The 22553-nt window shown below is 48.0% G+C and overlaps 1 protein-coding gene across 9 annotated transcripts in view; it reads left to right on the top strand.

Moving 5' to 3' along the window:
• Tns3 (tensin 3) overlaps positions 1–22553 on the top strand; it is a 232017-nt gene that overhangs the window by 56053 nt on the left and 153411 nt on the right. For all 9 annotated transcript variants that reach the window (XM_006251460.4, XM_063273400.1, NM_001170459.2 and 6 more), the window contains one exon: positions 5501–5538. Coding sequence is in view for 4 of the 9 variants with exons in the window: in XM_063273400.1 (XP_063129470.1) it covers positions 5501–5538 (38 nt within the window). In the remaining 5 variants the exon portion in view is untranslated. The remainder of the gene's footprint in view (positions 1–5500; positions 5539–22553) is intronic.

Genomic DNA, 22553 nt, shown 5'->3' with positions numbered 1-22553 from the left:
TGCAAATGGCCCCTCTGCTCTCACAGAACAGGGAAGAGGTGTTTACTGAAATTTTTCATCAGGATAGTCTTTTGTAAAAAGATTTATTTATTTATGTATATGGTTGTTTTGTCTACATGTATGGCTACATACCAAAAGAAGGTATTGGATCTCTCGGGACTACAATTACAGACAGTTGTGAGCTGCCACATGGGTGCTGGGAATCGAACTCAGGACTTCTGAAAGAACAGCCACATCTCTTAACAGCTGAAGCCTCTTTCCAGCCCTCACAAGGGCTTTCTTGAGTGAAGCTGGCTTTTTCCCTCAAGTGTCTGCTGGTATACAATGGTATCTGGTATAAGTTAGCCTTGACCCCTAAATGCCTGCACAGTCATCTGTCAGCAGTTGCCCCACCGTGTTAACGCAGAAGAAGGGAGAAGAGATGTGTGAGAAATAGTTTGGCCTCATCAACCCATTATGAAGTCTCCAGGACCTGGAGGTCTGTTGATCCCTCTGACAGCTACCGGTCTAGACCAGGCCAGATCTAACTCTAAAAGTGTCCTTCCTGTGATTCATACAAGGATGAACTGAGGGGGAAGCTAGACTTAATATGATTCTGTCAGCAAGGAGGAAGTGGGCCTGGAAGGTTGTGGTAAATATTATTTGGGGGGTTTCTACCCCATCTTTGATCATTTAGTTTCCATAAAAAAAAAAGACACAAAACCTCTCTATATTTATAGTGAGCCTTAAATTAGCATTAGAGCTGGACAGATATCAACCCTCTGTTCTAGTTTGTCTGCTTCCGGGTCGGTAACCCTGAGAGATCACTTGCCACATTCCAGCTGGGCCACTCCTACTCCAACAGGTCAGCCCTCGTGGCACGTGCTCACAATCCACTCACCCTGTGACTCTTTCTTCTTCCTCTTCCTTTCCCTCCTCCTTTCCCTCCTCGTGGCCCCGAGCCTCCTCCGAAGCCCTGCCCATCTCTCTTCTGCTCAGCCACAGGTGGCAGGCATCTTTGTCCAACCAATAGTTTTAAATCAAGCAGCAAGGTTTACACAACAGAATGTGGCATGTGAGAATTCTCTAGTCTGGAGGCGACTAGACCTTGGGATACAGAATATAGCATGACAATACATAGCAACAGACCAACCTCAACCTGTGAGGGTTGAACTGGCAGGAGACACTGGCCAGCATAAGAGTAGGCGGGTTTCTGAAACATCTCAGGACACTTGCGTGGAGACTCCCAGAGCGCGCCATCTTTCTGGGGATGACTGCATGGCTTTGGGAATAGCAGGCAGACCCGAGGCCTGCTGGGAAATGTAGTTCTGTCAGTGGACAGATGAGAGGGCACCTGGCTGTACACATGGAGAGCTCAGGGCACCATGAGTCTGAGGTCCTCTGGGGATTTTTGTGGTGAGTGGGGACTGGGAAGACTGGAAGTCCCACCCCTGAGTCTCATAAACCTGGTGTTGAGGGGAAGGTCATGGGCCGGGAGAAGGAAGCTGTCGTGTTAAATGACATGTGCTGGGACTCTGAGCAGCTGATGGTAGCATCCGCAGATGCTGCTATGTCCTCTTTCACACGAGGAAGCTGAGTCTGGAGTGTTAGAGACTCTGCCCTTCAGTCTGAGGGGTAGAGGGTGTTTTCAGCAGGAAGAAGTTGGCTAGGACTCGCTCAGAGGGCCAGAGGTGGAGGAGTGACGTCCCTGTTTTCTTCTTTTTAATTTTTTGATTTATTTATTTATTTATTTTTACTTTGCATCTTTGGATGAGAAAAAAACGTACAGCTTGGTATGAGGCTCCGCAAACTAAGATGTTTCAAAATCTAAAATTTGGCTGTACAGGATAGCTTGGATTTTGGAGCATTTCAATCTTTGGATTTTTGGAAGCAAATCATAAGCCTGTGAAAGTGTTCCCAAATCTGAAACCTAAGCATTTTGGAGAAGGGGTGCTCTGCCTGTACTTACCTTTAGGGTGAGCAGGATTCTTGCTAAAGTCCTGGTGGAGTTGCTGTGTGCATAGTGATACAGCCTGAGGGAACACCAGTTGATTTTTTTTTTATTTCCCTTTGGCAAATAAAACAAGAACTGGTGATTTAAACACCTGTAATCTCAGCACTTGAGAGGCTGAGGCAGGAGGTTTGCCAGAAGTTTGGGCTAGCCTGAGCTACAAGTGAGGCTCTGTCCCAAGAGCAATAGCAACAGAGTTTTCCCCCTTTCCGTCTGTCTTTTTAAAAATTGTTTTAAAGTGATCAACCAGTTTAAGACTTAGTTACTTTTGCTTTGCCTGTGTGCATCTCTGGACCACATATGTGTCTCATGGCTATGGAGGTCTAAAAAGGGGTGTCAGAACTGGAACTGGAGTTACAAACAGCTGTTAGCCACCATGTGGGTGATGGGAATTGAATCCGGGTCTTCTGGAAGAGCACCCACCGGTCCTCCTAACCATTGAGCCATCTCTGCAATCCTATCCATTTACTCTTAGTCGATCAGGACCACTTGTTTAATAGACAATCGTCAAGCATTTATGAAAATCCAAAGAGTAACTGTGGTGCATTAAATCAATGCGTGAAACTGTCAGAATAAAAATAGTAATTTTTTAAAAGAGCCCCGTATTTAGATCAAAGTGTGATAGCTTCTGGACAGGTGGTTGGGATTGACCGTTATTCCTTTGGGGGCCTGTATGCCTGTTGGTGGGAGCTCTAGTGATTGGGAGTGAGGGGCTTCCTACTTGCTGGTGCCTTGGAGGAGCCAAAGGCTGCCCGGGCAAGCCCCTTACCGTGTGTCTTCCTGCATGCCATGGGCTTGGCCCAGCCACAGGTCCTGGCTGGTTCACAGTTGATGTGTGATGTGTGAATGAATCCTCAGGGTCCATCCACAGACTCTGACCTCCCCTCGGTAAAAGGAGCAAGAAGAGAGGGAAGTGATGAGTTTTAGGAATACCTGCGTAATCCGTGCTAGAGGCACTGAATCATGAGTTCCCTATGGTGGGCTCCTAATGCTGTCGCCCTCGGCAGAATCTGATGGTGCACAGCAAAGACCTCCTGTCCTCCAGCTTGCAGCCTGTTCTGAGAGATGAGTGTTAACATGATCCCGACATGACAAGCTTTGGGGTCAGAGGCACCAAGGCAGCTGGGTGGGTTTCAGAGGCAAGCATAGGATAATCAGAGCGGATGTTGGAACCAGGCTGGGGAGAGCAGGGTGTCGGTAGGGAGCTGCCAGCGTGGGCCCACCGAGGACCTGCGGTTGATCCTCAGGAGGCTGAGCTTTGAAACCTGAACTAGGGACAGAGGTAGCTGGATTTCACTGTGCTGTGAACATGCTGTTAGTGCTCCAGTACAACAAAAAGGGCGTCTGCTCTTTTTCATGGTTTCTTGGAATGGGAATGGGAGGTTTAGGAGGCCAAGCAGTTCCCACTCCTCAGAGGCTGTCCATCATCTGAAGGCCTGGCTGGGGTTGGAGTCTGCGCTCACTGCGATCTCATGCCCATGGAGTTGGCAGACTGAGCAGAGGGTTGGCTGGTGGTGGCTTCCGTTTCTTTCCAAATTGGCAGCTCTGCACATGGTTGCTGAAGTGGCTCTGGAAAGTGCCAGAAGCCATCATATTCTTTACCCCCAGAAGCTACACAGTATCCCCTCCAACATGCAGACAGCAGCCATTCATTGTACATGGGGTTAGAACTGTTACGGCTATCACAAAGGCATCTGCTGCTTCTGGGGTGTGCTATCCCCTCCTTTTCTTTAGTATTTTTGCTTTCTTCTGCTTGGGCTGGCTTCTGTCTTTTTATTTTGCTTTTAAGATTTATTTAATTTTATGTGCAGTGGTATTTAGCCTGTATGTCTTGCATGTCTGTGTGAGGGTGACAGATCCCCTGGAACTGGAGTTACTATAGACAGTTGTGAGCTGCCACGGGGGTGCTGGGACTTGAACCCACCCCGATCGATTTGAAGAGCAGCTAGTGCTCCTAACCACTGAGCTATCTCTTCAGTTCCCTGTCTGAACAGTTCCCTGTTCCCTCTCATGGAAGCCGTGCTCTTATCTAGTGAGAATCTTTCTTGATTTTTGAAATCCCTGGTCACCCTTAATATGTCGTGGTGATTAGAAGATGAAGAATAAATATTTGTGATATCTATTTTAGCAAATCTCAAAAGCTTGGACAATTGAAAACGAAATCACCCACAGATGAAAACCTAAATAGGTTCTTAACTCCTGGGGTTCACATACTCCTAGGCCCTGGGCACATTTATCTGTTTCAACCTTGCTTAACCCTCTGTGAGCCTTTTTGGTTAAGTATTGTCCAGAAGGCAGAGTGACCCGACAGAGTGTTAACTTTGCTGAGCTCCTGTGCTCGCAGCACCAAGCTGAGATTTAGTCCCCTGCCTCTGACCTCTGAGGCCTTGTCGTCTGAGTTCTTCACACTTAACTCAGGGCATCACTTTGTAGTTTGAAAGCTGGGGCCCATGAAGAATTCCATTTGACATTGATAGTTCTGTGAGGGGGCACAGAGGCCAGAGAGATCCTTGAATTTGCTTTGGGGGAGCCCTGCTAGAGGGGCGGAGCCCGGACAGGAAGTCTCAGGCAGGTGCCTTGGGGAGCCCTGCTGGAGGGGCGGAGCCTAGACAGGAAGTTTCAGGCAGCTACCTTGGGGAAGGCATTGAAGCCTCTGTGGTACTCCCAAGAGTGGCCATGGTGGCCACATGTGACACATGGTGTCGCTTCATTTCCCACTGTCCTCATGCTGCCCTTTCTGCCACGTAAGGCCTTGTCACTGCTCTGGGCCATGCTGCTGCTACTGGCCTTTTATTCCTTGAGGCCCAGCTGCCGCCGGCCTCCGGGCCAGAGGGGAGGGCCTGTGAAATCCACATTGGTTCCAGCACCCCGTCTGCATTGTCAGGGCCTCCCGTGACACAGGACCCGCTCTGCTCACATAATGGCCTCTGTTAAAGGACTCTTCTGTAGGAATTTAGACATGAATTTATTCTGACAGTGTCTGCTTGGGTCTCCCGGAAGTGGAAACCTGCAGAGACCAAATGAACTCGTGACTTTCCCCCTCCTGGGAGGGCTCTGATCAAATGCCTGGGGCTTTGTTCCTCCTCTTCCTCCTCCTCCTCTTCTTTCCCCAGGGATCCGTTATAATTTCTGCTCCCCAGGTCCTGCCTTTCTTCTTTAGGGCTCCAACTTGGCTGATTGAGATGAGACTCCACTCCTAATAAATTTTTACCTAGGTTGTCTGAGCTTTTGTTGTTGTGGTTCCCTTCCCCCCCTTTTCTCTGCCTCCTCCTCTTTTTTTCCCCCTGTTCTGGGAATTGAATCCAAGTCCTGATACACGCTGAGCACATGCACCACCGTGACACAGCCATACCTTGGTTCTTAGGTGTCACTTTTGTCTCAGTTTGCATTCTCCGTGCACAGCCGCTTCTTGTCAGGGAGAGAACTCCCAGAGCCCTCCCTTCTCAAGGACAGGGACCCAGCAAGTGTCACCTGAGATTGCCTGACGAACATTCTTTCTCTTTCTTCCAGCCTGCAAGTATTCCTGCCACAAGAAATGTGAAGCCCAGGTAAGAAATCCGTGGTTTCCTATGGGACGTCTTTGAGCTGGCCTTCACTGACTGATAAGCAGAGGGGGAGGGGGCCCTCTGGGATGAAGCCTCCGAAAGGAGGCCCTTCTGAGCAGAGGCTGGTGGATACAACCACCGAGTGCGGAAATGTAACTTTCATCTCAAGAGCAGCCCGACAGAGCTTTGAAATTCACGTTTTTGATTATAGAAAATAATTTTGAAGAATTTGATCTCAGATAAGACCGCAGTCATCCTTTTTTGGCCGTGCCACCAGCTCTTTTTCAGCGACGAGTGATTCCCTACTTTCTCCCGAGTGTTGGCATCTATTCTTGGGACAGAGGTGTGGAAGCAGAGTCTCGAGCCGCACATGTTTGGTCTAGAGGAGTGTGCTGGCTCCCTTGACAGTAGGTCGTTGTTCAATGTGGTTGGGGAAAACCTGGACAACCTTGAGTAGGGATCATTAGGCCTACTAAGAGTGCTCTCAGAGTGCTCTGTGGGCGGGGTGGTCCCCTGATTGCTGTGGACTGGAGTCCGTGCCGGTGATGAGCAGAAAAGTGAGGGGATCTAGAAATACAGGTGGCAAGGATGTAGCTTTCAGTGCTTTCCCTTCTCCGCACCCGCAGCTCTGGGTTTCCCAGCTTCGAGACTGGTCTTCATTCAGTGTGACTGGAGTCTTTTAGAATTTTCTGATCGTCGAACCATCAGGGGTCTTGGTGAGCTGTCCCTCTCTCTGGCTATAGGACAAGGGAGATGGGGTTCTGCTGATGCTGTAGGGATTGTGGGTCAGGCTGTCTTCAGTCTCTAAACTGGAGGTTGTGCTGGAGCACGTCAGGATACCATGAACTTCATGGCTTCCCATGTATGTTTTCCACATGGGAATAGGAAGGGAAGACTTCCTCCACACAAAACCACACACATTTATTATACACACAAACCTACATATGTACACGTGCATGCACTCATTTTGCTCATATGCATATGCTTGTGTGCACACAGTTATCTGTGTACCCCGAGCGCACACAGGCATACATATTCACACAGACACAGTCACCCACACGGATGGAAAATAAATGGTCTTAGCCCTGTTCTCCCTCCCCACCCCCACCCCCCCAGAGATAAACGACTTTTCTTTTTACATGCTTTTCTGGCCAGCTTTAGAACCTGCAGAGAGCAGCCCTTTCTCCTCTCTCTCCTCTTCACCCCCTGGCTCTCTTTCTTAAGGTCACTTGGAAGCTCTTCTCTGAGCCTTGCGGGGTGGCCTGGGGCGGCTCTACTTTCCCTTCCCAGTCAGCTCTGCTCCCAGAAGGCCCCTTCCCACCTGGGGCCACATTTCTCACACACCCCTGGGTGGGACTGATTTCCGACTCAGTTTATCTTGGTCTTCCTTCCGTGCCCTGCTCACCTGCAGTGGAGCCTGCTGGAGTTGGGGAGGCTGAGGTGAGCTGGGAACATCTCACTCGTTTTGGGAGCGTATCTGAGGTGTAGAGCTCTCATCCCCATCCGGGGGACTTCTGTGTGTCTTTCCTAGTGCTGTGGCCCCTGTCCTCATAGTGTGTCTCGTCACCCACTCCATCATCTCTGACCTGAGCTGAAGAAATGAAACTGCGTCCGTCCTTCCATTTCTGCCTGTGTAGGATTCCTTAGTTCAAAGAATCGTCCAAAAGCCTTGGGTATGACTGATACGACGTTGCCGAATGCAGCAGTTGGCAGTTTGCTGAGAGATAAAAGGCTTTTCCTCCTATCAGATTCTGCTGGGAGGAGGAAATGCTTTCACATTCTTTGTCTGTCTGTTTGTCTGCCTCCCTGCCTGCCTGCCTACCTACCTATTTATCTTTATTTTTTTATTTTTTAATGTGGCTTTCAATAGCATGACAGAATGCCACCAGCAATAACAAAGCGCCTTTTCATTCCAAAAATAAGGAGCCCGTCGGCTGGAGAGCATTTCTTTCAGGAACTGGAACTTGGTTTCTCGCACGTCACTGCTGTGAGTTCTGGGTCCTTGCTTACTGTGTGTCATAGATCTCACTTGGGGTTTGAGTCTTTGCGTGTGTGTGTGTGTGTGTGTGTGTGTGTGTGTGTGTGTGTGTGTGTGTGCGTGTGTTACTGGGTAACCTCCCTGAATGCAGCTTGGGAGAACTGGAAAGCTTTAGTTAAGGTTTGGACTTGGGTCTTACGTCAGACCTCATCTGTCTGTGTCTCATGTGTCCTCCTCATTGGCAGTCCAGTGAGGGTGAGAGCTGGGCACAGGTCCCTGAAGGCTGTGGGTGGGCGTGATGAATTTGCATCACTCTATTTGTTTTGTTAATGTCACCAATCCTAGGTGTCTGTCCAGGCCTGCAGTCACTCCTTTAGTACCAAGGACACAGAGAGATGGCTCTGTAAAGAGGATTGGATTGCAGTAGGGAGACCAAGACATAGTGAGAGGACTTAGAAGCCCCAGTATGGTGGATGAGGTTACTGCGTTCCTGAGCTCCTGGACACTATGCCCCTCAGGCCAGGCCATGAGGCTCAGTGGGCAGATAATGGGTGGGAGGAGAGACCTGGCTTTTGATCCCCTCATGGGCTTTGGACTGATAGCAGACCAGTCTACCTGTTGTGTCCTGAATGTGTCCAGAGTCACGTGTTGAAATGTAACCGTGGATGTGATGGCACTAGGGGCAGAGCCTCTGGGAGGTTGTTAGGTGTTGTTGGGTGGTACCTTGTGAACAGTGGGCATAAAGCCCTTATGGAAGATGCTCTGGAGAGTTTTCGTCCCCTTCCACCAAATAGTGACTGCAGAGAGGCTTGGCTGGGGATTCAGGAAGCAGGTCCAGACCTAGCACTAAACCCCTAAAGAACTTCTTCCATCTCTGAGCACCCAGCCTTTAGAACCGTGAGTCATAGATTCCTGTCGTTTAAGCCACTGAGCACCAGGCAGCTGCCCTACCGTGACCGACTTCTGGGAAATTCCAGTCTACCACGGCGAGGACCACTTGGGAGCCTGGATCTGCCAGGCAACACTTGTCTGCATTTGCCGAAGTAGGTCTGAGCCTCAGTTTCCTCATGTGTGAAACGTTGCATTTAAATTACACGCAACAATGGCCTCCTCTAAGACATTGCTTGAGATAACTCTTAGGGAAGTCGAGTAGGCTTGGTGAACCCTGTGGAGAGTTTGGGGTCCCACTGTTCTGCTCCCTGGGTGCTGAGCTGACTGTTTCAGCTCCTGGGTGGCTTGGGCCTTGTGACTTGTTTTTTATCCCTGTCATCAGTTGACTCATTTGCATGAGGGAAAAAAAGGAAGGAGAAATACAGAAGTTTTAGGAAGCAGAGGGAAAGAAGAAGGGGGACGGTCTCTGTGAGGTGCACAAGAACCAGTCTTGCCTTTGCAGCTTGTGGTTGCCATGGACATTGGCTGTTTTGACCTCTGCCCATGCCTTGAGGCACACTTTAGGATCCTGGGTCATCAGAAGTCCCCCATGGAGTTTAAACATGACTTAGCTGAGCTGAAATACTCATGCGGGGACAGCACTGGGCAGCCATCAGGCCCTGGCATTCAGCATGTGCTTTAACCCAAGAGGGACCAGTCTCTGGCACCAGGGCTCCATGATGCTTTTAGCCCCAAGGCCCATCCTCACTTTTACTGGCTGGGCTCCAAGCTCTATTCTATCTGTGACACATACAAGATGCCCAGTCCTCTACAGAGACCACAGCAAGGGGCACATGTGTTTCTTCTTCCTGTTTCCCTTCAGCAGTATATGGAGGCCTAGGCTGACCCAGCTGTGTATTTCTGTGAGAACCAGATAATGTTCTATGTACACATGGAAGCCAGTGGGAGTTGTGTGTTAAGCCCTCCGTTATTGATGTCCCTGTCCGGTCTCATTGTCTTGTGTCTAGACTTACCCTCCGTCAGGTGCCAGAATACCAGACAGCCCTACTCTGATAGAAACAGGGTCTGGGTGATCTCCACTGTGGTAGGATGACTACACCATGAGCATTTGGGAAAGAATGGAGTTGGGCTTCAGCACTGAAGAGGACAACATCCATACCTAACTCCCTACCCTCAAGGAGTAGAAGTGGTGGGCTTTTTCCTTATGGTCCTAGCTATTTTCCTAGGAAAAATGAGCCAATTTCACTAGTAAAAAAAACAAAACACAAACCCCCAAGTCAACTAAAATTTTTTTTTCATTAAAACAGCAACAGAAGCCAAAACCCTAAACCCCCTACAAGCTGAGCTCTTGTGTTGAACCATGTGTTCGTCAGTTTCCTGGGCACTTGGGTACTCTGTGACTCGCACAACATACTCTCTGAGGTTTAGTATTTCTGAAGTTCTGTATCTGAAGGTGGGGTGGGCAATTATAGGTCAATAGGGCAGTGACATGTGACGCTACTGTCTCACCTGACACAGGCATTTGGTGCATGCTCAGGTAGAATGTAAGACAGCCAGTGCCATTATCCACAGGTTACGCTGAAGAGCTGAGCCCGCAGGCATGGTTGTTTACCTTTCACATGACACTAAGGGCGTCTGTCCTGGGCTGTTACTGGTAGCAGTTTTGGGACTAGCTGATGATACCTCCCTGAGAGAGAGTCCATTCTGCCAGCTCAGCGTCACCCAGTTCTCTTCCTTTTGACTCCCCATTTGTCCTTACATCCCCATTTGTCCTTACAATGGAAGTAGTTGAATTTTAAGCTGGACAATTTAGCAAACATTTCTACTGAGCTGGGCCCAGTTACAACATTGACTTCAGGGTAATTCTAGCCTACCACCATGAGGACCACTTGGGAGCCTAGGTCTGCCAGGCAACACTTGTCTGCATTTGCTGAAGTCTTTGCACTTGAGAGTTTTAGAGAGGGGGAGTTGGGGTGTGTGTGTGTGTGTGTGTGTGTGTGTGTGTGTGTGTGTGTGTGTGGTGTGTGCTGGGTAAATGGTCTCCCATTCAGCTGCCAGTTTGACCACTGCCTTATGGAGTTGTTTTTTGAAGTCATTGAAGTTATTCTTTTTGAGTACCCATAGCAGAATTGAAGGGAAAGTAGAGGGGTTTCTTTCTGATTCTGCTAGCCTCTCTCACCATAAGCATCTGTTGCAACTGAAGATCGACACTGACACATCTTTACCATCCAGAGAACATTCCACAGTCGGACTCACTCTTGGTGTTCGTCTTTGTGTTACTCTTCTCATCACTGTGACAAAAATGCCCAGCATTAAACAACTTAGAGGAGAAAGCATTTATTTTGGTTCATGATTTTAGAGGTTCAGCCCACTGTTCTTGGCTCTGTTGACTCTGGGCTGTGGTGAGAGGCAGATCACGATGGTGGGAAAATGTGAAGGAGGTCACTGTCCGCCTTGCGGTGGATAGGACACCTCCATTTCCCCTGAAGGGATTAGAAACTAGGCATAAGCTGCAGAAGTCCCCATGTCCTACTTCCTCCAGTGTGCCCTCATCCTCTAAAGCAGCGGTTCTCAACCTTCCTAATGCAGTGACCCTTTAGTACAGTTCCTCATCCAGTGGTGACCCCCAACCGTAAAATTATTTTTGCTGCTACTTCAAAACTGTAGTTTTGCTACTGTTATGAGTCGCAATGTAACTATCTGATATACAGGATATCTGATATGTGTCCCCTTTGAAAATGTCCAACGACCTTCACCAGTTGAGGACGGCTGCTCTAAAGTTACTAGTACTTTTCCAACTCAACCCTCAGCTCGGGAACCAAACACAGCATGTGAACCTGTGGGAGACATTTGATATTTAAACCATGACTCTCACTCTATGAGTTTAGATAGATGGGTCGTACAGTATATGCATCATTTACCCTGCCTCAGAAGTCTCATGTGCTCCTTTCCTCTCCCAGCTCCTGTGACCACCGTTTTTTCTTCTTGTTGTCTCTACAGTTTTGCCTTTTCCAGAATGTCACACAAGTAGAATCCTACTCCCTTCTTCAGCACCAGTGGTGCCTCTTCTGCCCCAATGACCATAGTTCATTTATCCATTCACATCTTGCTTGCTCCAAATTACCGCTGGGGTGGGAAAAGCCATAAGCCTCTTTAAACTTTGCTCTTTAAGGGACACTTTTGTCTTTCCCACATGGTCCCTTTCCAGGGAGGCTATCCTCAACTAGCTAACTTGGACCTGTTTTGGTGAGGAAACTCACTGAAGAGTTGGGAGCTGGGGTCATTGTTCCTGAGAGGGGGAATTCTTCTGAGGATCAGGATATGGGGGTGGTCTGCCCACTAGGGAAACCTCCCCTGGGTTCTGAGCTCACCTTGCAGTCAGTGACCCAAGTGCGAATTGTTATGTAAGCAACCAACACTTACCTGTGTGTAGAAATACATGTTTTTAAATTCCATATAATCTGAGCCCCAAACAAGGCCGTTGACTGTAGATTTCTGGAACTCCGTTGAATGGGATCAGGGACTTCATTTACTGAGGAGAAACCAAGGCTGTTTTCTTCTATGCTTTCTTTTGTCACAGTGTTACTTTTTTAGCTCAGGTGGAAGTATTGTGTAGCCTAGACTGACCTCAAATTTATACCAGTTCCCTCACCTCACTCAGTTTTCTAAGTGCTAGGATTGCAGGTGTGAGTCACCGCACCGGCTAACCAAGGCCTTTGATGCCGGCTATGATGTGTGGCCAGATTGGCAGAGAGGACCATATTGTCCTGTAGTTAGCAGTGTAAATGTCACTTTGTGGTGACATGTTTGCTCTTCAGCAAGGTTCTATGTTTAAGCTATGTTTGTAGAGGATTACTTTCCTTACCCCAACAATAGACCCAAAGGGAATTATTATAGGTGTGTACCGTGTAATGATGCGTTAGTCAACACTGGGCTGCACATCTGATGGTGGTCCACCAACTTGCGTCATCTGGTGCTAGTGCCGTGGTCCGGGTTGTGCAAGCACACTGTATGGTATTTACACAGTGACAGGCCTGCATCACCACGTTTCTCAGAGTGAGTCCCCACTGTGTATGGTGCACGGCTACAGGATACTCTTCTGAGATTCTGCGTTTGTTTTAAGTTAATACCAGATTTAAAAAAAAAAAACAAAACAAAACTACCCTTTTGATTCTCCCAGAGTCAGTCCATCTTGTGTTGTAACAGATAGAATAGACCTAGTACATCTCTGGAGTGAAGCTGAACCGGTTTGCCCTTTCATCTGACTGGCTGTAGCCTGTTGCTTGCTATGGAACGTGGAAGTCTGGCACAGGAATAGCATCGGTCCTTTGTGTCCTTCACAGGGTTTAGGTTAGGCCTGTGTACCTTTAGGACTCTTTGCATCTTTAAAGCAAGAGGCTATCTTCCCATGGTCCTTGATTGGCCCTGGGATGATGGGCCTGAGTCAATGGGGATACGTAAGTGGTTCACTTGAATTAGAACTGGTGAGATTCCTTGGGAAACCTGCTTCTGCATTCCATCCCTGTGACTCTGGGCAGTGGCTAACCTGAGGTAGAAGATCCCCTGCTGACCCTTATAGTTTGGTGAGTTCAAGCATGCATATCTGTTGGTTGAGGTCCACTCTCGTCATAGGACATCAATGGGGTGTCTGCGTGATGTTGTAGACCAGGGACGTTGGGAAGGCCAGTAGGTGCCACCTGACCTCTTGCAGACAGGTTGTTGCAAAACAGATTCCATTTTTGTGATGAGAATAACACACACACAACCACTTGCCCTAGGCTCCCATAGAACAGGGTCTTAGAGGTCTTGGGTCTGGAGAAGGGGAGAGAAACCTTTTCAAGACCTTTTCAAGGGGAAAGAAAGCTTTTCAATAGCTTTTCAAGCTATCGGTGAGCACATGTCCCTCAAATGCAGATACTCGGTGAATATTTTTCTGCCTTCTGACTATATGAATTTTGTGATAGGGTGACTTATACATTTCTTCTGGCCTTACCCTTTTTGTTGAGATCAGAACTGCAAAATGGAAATTCCTCTGTGTTGCTATCTGGAACAGTCTCAAAAATTTTAGGACACACACACACACACACACACACACACACACACACACACACACATAAAACTTGGGTCTGATTTCTAGTTCTACCTTGTGGTACTGACATCTTCCATGAGATTAAGGCAAGAACACCTTCCCTTTGGGCTGGTGAAAAGGACTTAAGCCCCCTTGTTAGCCCAGGGCTGTGGCTTCTGTGGGAGCACTCTCTTGTTCCTCTAGATGTGCTGTGTATAGACATCTCCAGTATCCGAGACTGAAGGAATTTTCGGAGGCATGGTAATCAGGCACTTTCATGGAGTGCTGGCAATCAGTAGCATCAGCCATCGAGGCAGGAAAGGGCAGTGCGCTTTCTCATTCTCCTTGAGATAGTGTCTGCTCCTCTCATTTAGAGGGCTCTCTCTGGGTGCTTCTGGAGACTGGAGTCAAAGATCTTGGTCAATGGCATTTGCGCTGTGGCATCTTAAGGCTTCTGTCAGGCTGCCTGTGGGACTGCCCACACCCGGACTGCTGTCTCTTTCCCTGACCCTCAGGATACTGCCATGTTGTCTGTCTTCTCAGCCCTTCCGGGAAGGTTTTTGTTATCCTAGTCCACCAGTTCTGCAGCCAGGGTGACTGCCTGGATTGGATTCCTCAGCTGCCTGTAGACCAGGGTTTCTTGCAAGTTCCTCTGCCCCCTTTTCCAGAGGCGTGTGGGTTTGTGATCGTGTCTGTCAGTGTTTGTTCATGTGTGCCAGTGTTTGTCGGTGTCTGTGTTTTTTCCCCCCCACAATATGTATGAACCTCTACTCTCCCAGGGACTAGCTAGCATTCTGTTATTCCAGTCCAACCCTGATTATTGGTGATACTGCTGTGTGGTCTCCAGTTATCTGGGTTTTCTCTACAGGCCTGACTGAACTTGCATGGTGAAGGTTTGCAGCTTCTGGGTGCAGAAGGCTGATTGGTGACGTTGGCTGGCTTCCATAATGAAAACATAACCTCCTGCACCATCAGCTAGCTACCCGAGTTCATTATCAGCTTGGGAAATTCTTGTAATCACATTTAGCTCTGACTTCTATCCCCCTCCCGCTTTCTGGTCTCAGGAGCACTGCCTCCTGTCTTGAACCTGTCTTGGTGTCTTACCGTTGACACTGGCTTTCCTATGAGGAGTACTTGTCCTCTTTCTGCAAGATTCCCATGTGAGCTAACATCTCATTCAACAACCCCCATCATCTCCCCCATGAATGAGCTTCTTGCCCCCCATCCTTGGGATTACTGTTCATGTTTGGAACTTGACCTACCAGGAATGCCTCCCTGATTTCTGCTTTCTTATGGGTGTCTCCCTTACTTCTAAGCCCTAATCCAATGACACCTCTTGTTCCTTCTCTCCTGAAACCATACATTGTCTTTACAAGTGAGAACCCCACTTGTGGCTGTCTATCTACCCACTCTTCCCTTTACCTCTAGTGGAGACCTTTTCCCTGCCCCTCAGGCTGGGCACAGGCGGAGGAACACACGACCAGGAGGATGTTATTTGTACATATTTGAGGTACTGTGGAACCTATCAATGTGTTGCCCAAGGATGCACATCTCAGAGACGTCCTGACAGTCTTGAGAATCTCTGGTCCAGTCAGGGGTCTTTCTTCTAGTGTCTTCCCAGTATTGTCTTCCAGAGCCTAAAGTTTAGACTGGGAGAGGTATTCCGAGCAACTTCTCCTACCCGAAGGGGACTTCTCTGTCCTGCCTAAGCAGGAGACCTTGGTGGTATTTTTACAGGCTTGTGGATCCTCCTAGACGTAGGGCTGATCGGGTCCTACATCTTTAGGGTATCTCTGTGCGTCTTCCTCCTCATAAGACGTTCAGATACTTCACTTTGCCTCCCTGCCTCCCGGCCACGCCCACTCCCCCTCCCCCCCATCCTGTGCTGTTGCTACTGTGACCGTGGACAGCCAGCTTGTTGGTCATGACTCTCCTCGAGATGGGGTGTACTCCATGTAGAGGTTTATGGTCCTGATGCTGCTGTATTCTGCTCCAGCCACTTCTGGAGTAATATTTTGTAAGAGAAGCCATCCCGCCCACACACAGACACACAGAGACAGACAGACAGACAGACAGACAGACACACCCTGCCACACCTCTTTTTCGGCAGCTGGGCTGAAATGACTGTACACACCAGTCTCCAGAATGTTTTAACTTGCAAAATCAAGCTTCTGTTTACAAGGCTCTGCTACTTCTGTAAAGCAGTTAATTTTAGGAAGGGATTCAGGAAGTAGCCACCCCCATGTTCCCCTGAACATAGAAATAGCCCCAGAGCTTCCTTCTTCCCTCCTCCCAGGGGCAGCTGACAGAGCTTGTTTTTGTGTGTTTCCAGACTTTTGACTCACCTGAGAATTCCCCGAGACTTTCTGAACCAGTGGGTGGGTCAGCAGGGGAGGGCACCGGAGGATTTTGGGGTTTTAGCTCTTGAATGTTTGTTACTCTAAATATCTCCCTGCTTACCGGATCTTAGGACAATAAATACTCGCTGAGCCTTGGGGGAAGGCTGCGGGAGCTGAATGAATGGAATGTGGAATATTGGGTAAAATCTGCAATTCCAGTCTTACTGTAGATTTCCTCCTTTAGCATTTGAAGAGCACCACGTGTAGCTTGTGACCCCATTGGAGTGTGTGTGGCCTGACCTTGAAGGTCTTGAATGGGGTCAGGAGAAGAGATTCACAGGGCATGTTTATCATTGACTTTACAGGGCTAAACATTGAACCCAGAACCCCCACCTGCTAGGCCAGCACTGTGCTCCACTTCCAACTCCTTTGTGGGTTCCTTTAAAGGAGACTTCTTGGGCCTGGAGGACTGGTTAGCTGGGACAGAGGTGGCTTGTGAGTAATTCTTTATGGTGTGCTATCCTAGAGAGATGGCTTTGACAGGGTTGAGAGAACCCTGGTGGATGATTAGTGTTGGATGGCACGTTAATGTCAGATGGTCTGAGGTGACAGTTGTTTGCAGAGAGTATGAAATAAAGATTTAACTAGTCAGATATGAAATTACGGTTACGTTTATTTTAATTCTTAAAAGACGTGTCTTATCTTCCATTATGTGTCCTTGAACACGTCTGTCTGCATGTACGCACCCGTGAGTGCAGGTGCCAACGGAGGCCAGAAGAGAGGGTTGGATCCTGTGGAGCTAAAGTAAGTGGTAGTAACTAGACTATCGCTGTTGAAACTGAACTCAGATCCTCTCTAAGAGCAGTATGTGAACTTAACCATTGCACTGTCATTACTTATTATTTATTTACTTATTTACTTTATATTACATTATTCTTAGACACTTTGTAGAAAAATGTCTTAAAAGAAAACTTCCCATAGTATCCTGACTCAAGTTGAATGCCGGAAGATGATACAATTTCTTTTTAATAGTTGAGTGTCTTGCCCTGGAAAATGGTATTTGATTAACCACTGTGAATGACTAGTGTGTGAAGGAGTGAATTAATGAATGACAGGAGGTTGAGATCACTGAACCAAGAAGAGTTGGAGATGTGACAGGTAGCTCTCTGTCTGTATTTGAGATGCTGACTGAAAGGGACCACCTCCACTGTGGAAAGCCTTTGAATGGTGAGAACCAGCCCCTTCTGTGGCGTTAGGCACCTTCTCTCTATCATCAGCCACTGGTCATTCATTGTAAGTCAGCTACTTGACCAGAGGAGCCTGCCTGATAGATTCAAATGGAAATCTCAGATTCTGCATATCTGCGGCAGAAGCTTATGGGAGCTGCTGCTTGACTGGGCCTCAGCCCTTTACTTATGGGAGGGCCCTTTCCTGGTGGACAGTCTGGCGAACATGAAGCCAGTGTGGGAAATGCACAGATCCCACTGTGGACGCTGTAAATGCAGCTCGAGCCTTGAGAACCAGTCATCCTTCCTTTGAGCTTTTCTTTGTGAGGAAAAGGGAGTGAGTTGTTGGCAAATGACAGGTTAGGGGTCAGGATATTTGTACAGGAATCTCCTAGAAAGTATACAATGTACTCTGTCCTGGAATCGGGTCGGGGGCCTCATTCTTGCCTCCCTCTTGACTGCTCCCCTTGAGCACAGCCATTGCTGTATCACTCGTGTTTGGCTGAGGGGTTACAGCTGCATTTGTGGGAGGCCGGAAGGAACATATTCAGATCTCTAGCTCTCTCTAGGCAGAGTTGTCCTGCTGACATTCTGTCTTGGAGTGGGAACAAATCCCTTTATTTATAGTTGCTGAAAGATCAGATGTGAGGTTGTCTGCCAGAGGACAAAAGGAAGGGGGGTGGGGTGTTGCTGTAGGCCTGCCTGTCCACCTGGTAGTGCTGACTTCCTTGCAGCGTGGCACGTGGTTGTATCCATGGATGTGCATGCCATAGAAACAACAGTTGCAGCCCCTTAAGTCTGGGCTTCCCAAATTCCACCATATTTACTCTGGGCTTATTGGCTCACAGCTACGCTCCCAGCACTTAGGAGGCAAGGCCGGAGGATTGCTGTGAATTTGAGCCTAGCTTGGGCTTCAGAGTGAGTTTTAACCCTCCTACTTTCCCATGAGAAGGAAGATTAGAAGGAAGAAGAAGAAGGAGGTTTTAAACTTACTTCATTGGTAATAATAGGTCACAAGTCGAACCAGGAAAACATCAGATTCAAGGGGGAAGGGATTGCTGCTACCTCTTTTAAAGATTTATTTTATTTATATGAATACACTGTCGCTGTCTTCAGACACATCAGAAGAGGGCACGAGATCCCATTTCAGATGGTTGTGAGCCACCATGTGGTTGCTGGGAACTGAACTCAGGACCTCTGAAAGAGCAGTCAGTGCTCTTAACCACTGAGCCATCTCTCCAGCCCTGTTGCCTCTTCTAAAAAAATATTTATTTATTTTTACTTAGTGTATGTGTTTGCCTGCATGGATGTATTGGGTGTGTGCATCTGGGGAAGCCAGATGAGGGTGTTAAATCCCCTGGAACTGGAGTTACAAGTAATTGTGAGCCTTGCTATGGGTGCCGGGAACTGAGCCCTGGTACTCTGCAAACGCAGCCAGTACTTTTAACTGCTGAGTCATCTCTCTGTCTGCATTGATGACTGACTTTGCAAAAGACCCTGTGTGGTGCCATTGTCTCTGAAACACAAGAGCCTCAAGTGAGGGCTGGAGGGATAGTGCAGGGTTCTTTGACACAGAGCTAATTGAACACCTTTCCCTTTTCTGTTAGACAGGCTTTCACTTTGTAGCCCTGGCTGGGCTAGCTAGCAACTGCTGAGTAGTTCAGGCTAACCGTGAATTGACACGGTTCTTGCCTTTGCCTCCCAAAGCTGGGCTTAAAGACCTGGAGCAGTGTGACTGGCATGGCAGTCTTTCCTAACTACTTAAAATGTGAGTCAACAATGCCAGCATTCTGTATTTTTAACTTTTCTTAGCTGGTGACACATTGCTGGGGACACGGGGAAGGTTCTGGGGAAGTGTGGCTGTTGGTATCAGGCCTGTTTTTTGCTGTGGAAATGTGTCTACTTATTTTGAAGCAAATACAGTTTGATCCTTGGCATCTTAAGTGGGGAGAATGGCTTTACAAGGATTACTCTTTCTTCGTTGAAGCTGGATTTATTAGCTTTTCTCTTCTGGTTCTTTAGCAAGCATTTTGCCTATTATCATGCGATCTCTGTTTTTCTGCTTCTGGAGATAACACAAGAGAACTTGGTAAGTGTTGTCTCAAGAGTTTATAGCCAGGGCCCTGGAGTTGCTGGATGTTGGGAGTCTAGGATGGGCCTGTGTGCCCGAGAACCTGACATGCTGGCCTTGTCCTTGTCCTTGTTCATGCATCCTGACCTCATACTTTTGGATAGGCTAGTTCTTTGGTTAAATGGTCCTGTCCTAGGGTCCCTATTAGACCTTGAGTACCGTGAGTGTCCTGGGAAGGGGTACCTTTCATGCCCTTTGAGAATTCTCAGAATTCACATTTTGACTTCTGATATGGGGGAGCAGAGGGGATGCAGAACAGTGTTCTGGATTTTTAATTCTGTTGCATTCTCCTACAAGCCCCATATGGTTTGCCCGAAGCATAAGAAGACCTAAGATGCCTTCCAATAGCTCTTTTCCCTAAAACTCACAAGCACAGAGGGGTTGGAGAGGACACGAAGGCTAGGCTCAGGCCAGCCAATCCCAGAGCCGCTGGCGGGGACTTGCTGATAACTGTGCCAGGGGTATGATCTTCTCTAGTCTCCGTACCTTTAAGGGAGACAGCTCCAATTCCCGTAATTTCACCACTTTTCCTCCTAGCTTGGTGCCTTGTCTGTGGCAGGCAGCCCTGGGGTTTAATTGTGTCTGCTTTGCTGGCTTGTTTCTCATGGGGATTAAAGCACGCTAAATTGGGCTTTCCCACTTAGTGGATAACAGGGCTTCTTGAGGAATGTGAGCCTAATTAAGGATTCCAGGGTCATGCCTAGCAAAGAGGTCCCAGGAGCAAAGGTAGAGAGGGCTTTCATCCTTGGAAAGGTTAACGAAGTTCTGCAGCCTGCATTTCATGCCCCTGTCCCTGAGGGTCCCTTGTTCTTGCAGACTCCTTGGGGAGCTTGACCTTGACAACTCTCGCCTCAGGCTTTGGAATTGTTCCAGGAGCGGCCTTAAATGAAGAGACTTGTTGCTGGTGGGGGTCTAGTCCTGCCCGACTGGTGTTCTGAGAATGCTTTGGGTCTCGGAAACCTTTGATAACTAACTGTTAGACCGAACCATGTTTCTTCAAGTTCATGTGCTGGAGTCTTGACTCTAGGACATGGCTGTGTTGATAGGCATGGTCTCTTAAGAGGTCAAGTTCAAACAAAGTCACCAGAGTGGGTCCTAATCCCATGTGACCTTTCTTCTCCTAAGAAGACTCAAGATATAAATAGGCAGGTGAATGACTGCATGTGGGAGCGAGGAGAGGACAACTTCAAAGAAGGGAACAGTCCTACAGACCTCAGTCTAGATCCCTCAGTTGGCCTCCAGGGTCGAGGAAATAAAAGTCTCTATTGTTTATAAAAACCTTGTGTCTGTGGGGCTTCAGTGTGGCCCCTGCAGTCTAGCATGGGCAGCATTTAAATAAAGTGTCCTGTTCTTTACGTGACAGCATCAAGGGATGAGGAAATTTTCTCTTGATTCACCCCCTCCATTTATAGTGAGTGATAATCCCAGTCATAAAAACAGTTGAAAACTCACCTTTTCTAAAGCTAATACAATGGGCCTGTTCACTGGTTAGTGATGTTTACGGTCAGCCGTAAAAGCTATAAAGTGATAAAAAAAAAGTGCCTCTTGGAAAAATTCTCTGCCTGGATGCTGCTCTCAGCCTCTATGTGAGGTGATGCTGCTTTCAGCCTAGATGTGAAGTGACCTGACCCACATTGCACACTGGATCTCAGTGGCCAGCGGTTGGCTTTGTTGGTTTCGCCCAAGCTCAGGAGGCCTTGACATCTTTCCCCCACTCTCCTGATTTGGAAGGAAATTGCTGCCCTCTGGCTTCGTGTCAAAGCTGAAGTAAATTTGCCTCCAGTTTTATGTAGTTTCTCCTGAGTCACATCATTCTGATCAAAGCAAATCCCTGATACTTTGAGCACCAAGGTGGCTCTTTTTTTTTTTTTTTCCCCCGGGGCTGGGGACTGAACCCAGGGCCTTGCGCTTGCTAGGCAAGCGCTCTACCGCTGAGCTAAATCCCCAACCCCTAGGTGGCTCTTTCTTTAAGCAGGCAACTGCTTTCTCTCCCACCGGCAGTGCAGAGGTGGCTAGTGGCCAGTCTTTTTCCTTTACTCCTTTGTCTTGTACCTGAAAGGTTCTTGGTGGATTTATTGGAAGTTACCTGCATTCATTTATTGATGCATTTGTTCTGGTGCTGGGGGGGGGGGGGGCTAAACTCAGGGCCTGGTGCGTGCGGAACTCTGCCAAATTGTCCCCCTAGCTCTTGTGTGCTCTTACCGAATGACTGATGGCTGATTCTCCTTTCAGAGCTCCATGCATGCATACTTGATGCCCACTTGAGAGAGTTCTCCTATGGGCAGAATCATCTAGAGAACAAATAAGAAAGAGGGCCAGTAGAGAGAGCAAGCACCCAGGCTTCCACTGTAGTAATAACGAGTAAAAACACGCTGAGAACCTGAGGGCTTGTCTCTCCATTCTTCCAGGCTTCTGTGATGGTCTAGAAGGCTCATTCACAGGACCCAACAGGATTGGAATTTTTGATGATTCACAAGGTTGATTGCAAACTTATCTTTATTCTATGTAGTAGCATGGAGTGGCTTTAACCATGCATCTCCTAGAGAAATTGATGGAAAAGTAATCACTCTTGATACGACTTAGCCAAAATGAAATTTAATTGAGCACGACAACCAGGGTTGAGTTCATGGTTTGATTGTGTGAGTGAGAAGAGAAAGATGAGAGTCTGCAAACAGTGGGTTCAACGGGCTTGTCCTTTCTCTCTTTGGGGACTTTGATCTCCTGAATGATCCTCTCCTAGTACCAGAGACTTCTGCTGCTATAGTGAGGGGCAGAGGCAGCTGGTTGTGGCTGAAACTTTCTTTTTCAAAGTACATGTCCCTTGTTGGTTAAAGCTCTACCTTTTGTCCAAGGTTCAGGACTACAGGACTCTGTGGTTACCCTGATAGAGGTACACATGGACATACACACAGACATGCACACATTCTGACATAGAAAACACACTCACATATTCTTCCAGGGCATGCATGTACATGCACACACACACACACACACACACACACACACACACACACATACACACACGTACACATCCACATACTTAGTGACTGTGTCACACATCAGAACTCTCTCACAAGACCCTCAGACTTTTAGTCATATGGACTGTCATGTCAACTCACATATTTCTCAAAAAAAAAAAAGGAGAGGTGTCAATCATACATTCTAGACAAGCTTTATAACACAGAGCCCAACCCCACCCTCCTCCTAGTCTTTGCATTTTAAATACGCACACTGCCATTGGCCTGTGTAATTACTATCAGGTCATAAGCCCCTCCTGCTTCCTTGATGACCCGCTGGCTTGGAGACAAGGTTATCAATATCAACAGGCTCCTGGTATCCACATAGCCAGGTGTGGGTTGGACATAGCCTTGTTTGTTTATGGTTG

This window comes from Rattus norvegicus, chromosome 14, assembly GCF_036323735.1.
Source record: "Rattus norvegicus strain BN/NHsdMcwi chromosome 14, GRCr8, whole genome shotgun sequence".
Lineage (NCBI taxonomy): Eukaryota > Metazoa > Chordata > Mammalia > Rodentia > Muridae > Rattus > Rattus norvegicus.
The sequence above is the reverse complement of the archived record's forward strand: the minus strand, read 5'-3'. Positions and strand labels throughout refer to the sequence as shown.